At 52.8% G+C, this 3,863-nt stretch overlaps 1 protein-coding gene across 4 annotated transcripts in view; it reads right to left on the minus strand.

Annotated features, from left to right (window-relative positions):
• Positions 1–505: 505 nt before the first annotated feature.
• Positions 506–3,863, minus strand: part of Chd2 (chromodomain helicase DNA binding protein 2) — a 129,404-nt gene continuing 126,046 nt past the window's right edge. For all 4 annotated transcript variants that reach the window (XM_010621005.3, XM_010621003.3, XM_010621004.3 and 1 more), the window contains one exon: positions 506–3,704. In XM_010621005.3, coding sequence (XP_010619307.1) covers positions 3,371–3,704 — 334 coding nt within the window. In that variant the 3' untranslated portion in view covers positions 506–3,370. The remainder of the gene's footprint in view (positions 3,705–3,863) is intronic.

Consider the following 3,863-nt stretch of genomic DNA (forward strand, 5'->3'; position numbering starts at 1 on the left):
ATGCGTGTCAGCGTCCCATTATAAAATGCCTTTGCTCCAGAATCTATGACCCAACTGCAAAATTACCCTCAAAAGCTGTGGGCTGGAGCCACTGTCTCATTTCCTTCTGGATAGTGGGGTGTGCCCAGCTGTCTCCCTGGGACCCTCTGCAGGAGCAGCCCTGCGGAGACCACAGGCAGACGCAGCAGCGAGTCCCACGGTGAACGCAAGACTGTGGGCTGCAGCCAGGGAACTGTCACCCTCAGCAATGGCTTGTGGGGAAAAGAAAATCTTAGAAACCTGTTGTTTAAGGCCCGAAAAAGCAACAGAATTGGTGTCAGCTAGGGGAAAAAAAAAAATGTACTTGAAAAGCCACCCCTGACCAAGCTGTCAAAATCCCTGGACAGGGCCCAGCACTGCACAAAGACAGGGAGATGCAGAGGAACCTCTGGAACAGTTACAGCAAGGTAACAAGGTAGCCCAGTACTAAAAATCCTTAGTAACACTTTTTAATATACAAGAATCAAAAGTACAGCAGTTTTACAATGTAGGAAAATTTAATACATACTATATAAACATTATTTACATCAGAACTTACCAGGACAGTGGCATTTTTCACAAATATAAATTAATTACTGTTTAGTCAACAGGTTTAAAAGTCCACAATTTTACAATAAAGAAAACCACCCATCCCCAGTGAGTGGGGCGCAGATGGACTAAAGCAGCCTGGACCCCTGGCATGGCTCTCCTCGCCACGCGGCTGCCCCGGACAGCCAGAAACGTGCTGTGCGGGGCCTGGGCCATGCTCCTGCTGACAAGTGGATTTGGTCTGTAGGACTGTGCCATCGTGTGACCCGGAACGGACGCCTTCCCCTGCAAGGCCGGCGCATCAGGCCAGAGCGTCTGCAGACAGCGTGAGGCGTGTTCGGGTCCCTCTGAAGGGCTAAGGAATGACTGGACGGAGAGGAGAGCAGGCCAAGGGCGACCCGGCCGGGCTCCCCAATGGCCCAGTGATCAGCCTGGGCGTCACCTTGTCCTCTCCTAGGGCTGTCACGCACCAGGTCCTTCCCCACTGACCTCGGCTTCTGGTGAGGGCAGCTGCCTCCTTGCTCAAACCATTCCATTCCCACCCACAATGCAAGGCCTTCAAGCCAGGCTCCACGGAATACAGCCCGCACTCTCCCGGGCAGCTCTCCCTTAGGAGTGAGAGAATTCCCACCTGTGCAAACTTCTGTTGTGATTTCAGCACACGCTACTCATACTGAGTAAAATCAATGCGGAAGTGCTTCCTTTCCACCAACCCACTCTTCAGATCAACTTCAGCACCTAACACAGATGCTCACTGGAGTATACTGCAATTTCAGAATCACTGTAACACTGATCTGGCTGATACTGCCTCCTGCTACATGGTATGGCACTAGAAGTCCTGAATGTGAACAAAAGGAAGTTCCTCTTTCCTCATGATGAGGCATCTTTGGGAACAACTTGCAGTTCCTATCAACAACTAAAGAGAAAAACCTTGGTGAGTATGGAAATGCAGGGCTTGTGCCCCTCTGCCCCCGTAGGGCAGCAATCTGGGGAGCAGCAAGCCAACCTAGCCTTGCTCTTTGGCTTGGGCAGGACAAAACACAGGGCAGTGGCATTGTCATCAGCAAGAAGCTCCACCTCTGGTTTCCTTTTCACTGTGCAGCCAAAGTGGAGAGTGAATTTCCTCTCCGAGCAGTCACTGGGCTCTGCTGCAAGACTTGAATGTACGGGCCAGAGCCAGCAACCTCAAGTACCAAGAAGGATGAGAGGTACTGGGTTTGCCCAGACCCGGGCACAAGCTGCAAAGCCCGGGCTCCTACCTGGAAAGCTGCCCCATGAAGCTGTGCAGGAGGCAGTGGCCCAGGCCCGTTGCTTCTGTTCCCTGGGGAAGACACTGCCAGCAGGTCTTGGGGAGGTGCTAGTGGTTCTGGCAGGACAAGGTCCCCAGAGTCTGTTCAGTGGGTTTAACCCTGCACATGCCAAGGGAAGGGCTTTCATCAGCTCTGACCCTGGATACTTAAAGAGGCACACCATTCCTATGTTTAAGTCACTGTTTCTGTCTCCATCTAGAAAGGCTTTGGATGCTTTAAGAACACTGGCAAGCTATCCTGAAAACGAATGTTTAAAAGGCCCCAGCATCAGTACATTGACTCAATTCACTCTAGCATGATCCTCACCATCTCTGACTCAGCCATCTTCGCCTGGGATGCTTCCTATTCTGAAAAACAATCGACACAGGTTTATATTTTGCAGATCTTACTCTAAGCACTCACGATGGAAGCTCATTCACCAGAGGCAGTTGATCTGTCTGACCGTCAAAGATGTGCGATTCTGCTTGAGATGTGCAAAGGAACTAAACTAAAATGCAGCTGCAGCTGTTGCCCTTTTCAATACTAAAAGACCCCTCCCCACTCCCTCACACACCCAGCCTGCAGCACGGATCCAGTGGCCTTTAAGGATCCCCACCTCCAGCTGTGAGCAGCTGGCCAGAGCCCACCCTGCTTGCCCTCTCCTTCCCTTCTCCACAGCAGTCAGAAGTCCACCAGGAATTCCGGTTCCCTGGTCGAATTCCCCTCCCTAACCCACCCTACACCCCCTTGGGTCACTCCCCGATCAAGAAGACCCATGCTGATGCCAATGCTGCCTAACTCACAGTACTCATAAATCAGCTGGGGATCTGACTCTCCCAATACAGAGGGAAAAAGGAGCCCTCCCAGGAGACCAAGGCCCTGAAATGTACAAAGACAGCAAGGGAATTAGTGTTGGCAGAGAGGAGGCCAGGCCGGAAGGTGCTTCCCTCTCTTTACCTGGCCCGGCCCCATCCTGTAGGTTTCACCTGTGAGTTGAGCACCTCACTTCTTCCAGGTACACACTGGAAGGACGGACCTGCTCCCCCCTCAAGACCTAGAACGTGGGACCCTGCCCTCGCCCGTCAGCAGCATCGTTCCGTCACTACTCGCTCACTGTTCAGCAGGTCCCGGAGGCCTTCATGCACCAGTGCTTTCCCCTGACTGCGGCACCGAGGTCCGGGGGCCACTGAACCTGGCAATCAAACATTCACGACTCAGAGATCCCCGTCCCATCCCTGGAGAACAGCTGATGAAGCTGGCACGCAAAGTCACCGCTCTTCCTAGCAGCCATTGAGGTGGGAGGCCGAGCCGGGCTGGAGTCGGGTGGGGCCAAAGTGCAGGAGTGGTGCCCAGAGCAAGCCGGCCGCCCGGGACCTTCCACTCCCTGAAGTGCTCCTTCAGCCGGTAGGGCTGGCAGCAGCGTGTCCAGAAGCTCCTCCAGCCCAGAAACCGGCCACTAGACCAAAGCGTCCAAGTGCTTGACGGCTCCTGCGCTTCCCTGCCCGGGCTGTCCTTTATGTTTTCCGAACGTTCCAGTTATAATCTGGGTTGTTTTTCTGTTCTAGTGATCTCTCCAAAGGAGACCTGTGATCCAGGGGGGACTTGGAATCGTGGGGAGATTTCTGAGAAGGGGGTGAGCGAGGATCCGAGCCTGCAGGATGCAGTGGGGGTAGCGGCTGTTTATATTCCCCCAATTTGTCTGTGTGGAAAGAGCGGTAATGGTCTGAGGGTCCCTGGCCATGGTAGCCCATCGGAGGGCGGTGATCAGACATTCGTCGGAAATCCTGCTGGTGGTAATTCTGAGGCCGAAACTCATCAGATCGCCTCCGCTTGGAGTCATGATGGTGTCTGAAACAGAGATGCAAGGTTAGCTGAAAAGTCCAAAGCCAGATTTGGCACACCATTAAAATAGAATCTGTACAACTCAACAACAGGACAAACAACTAAAAACCAAGCAAAGGACCCAAATAGACACTGCTCTAAAAAAAAAAAAAAAAAAATTTTTTA

This window comes from Fukomys damarensis, unplaced genomic scaffold (genome assembly GCF_012274545.1).
Source record: "Fukomys damarensis isolate Sample0158 unplaced genomic scaffold, DMR_v1.0_HiC HiC_scaffold_7, whole genome shotgun sequence".
Lineage (NCBI taxonomy): Eukaryota > Metazoa > Chordata > Mammalia > Rodentia > Bathyergidae > Fukomys > Fukomys damarensis.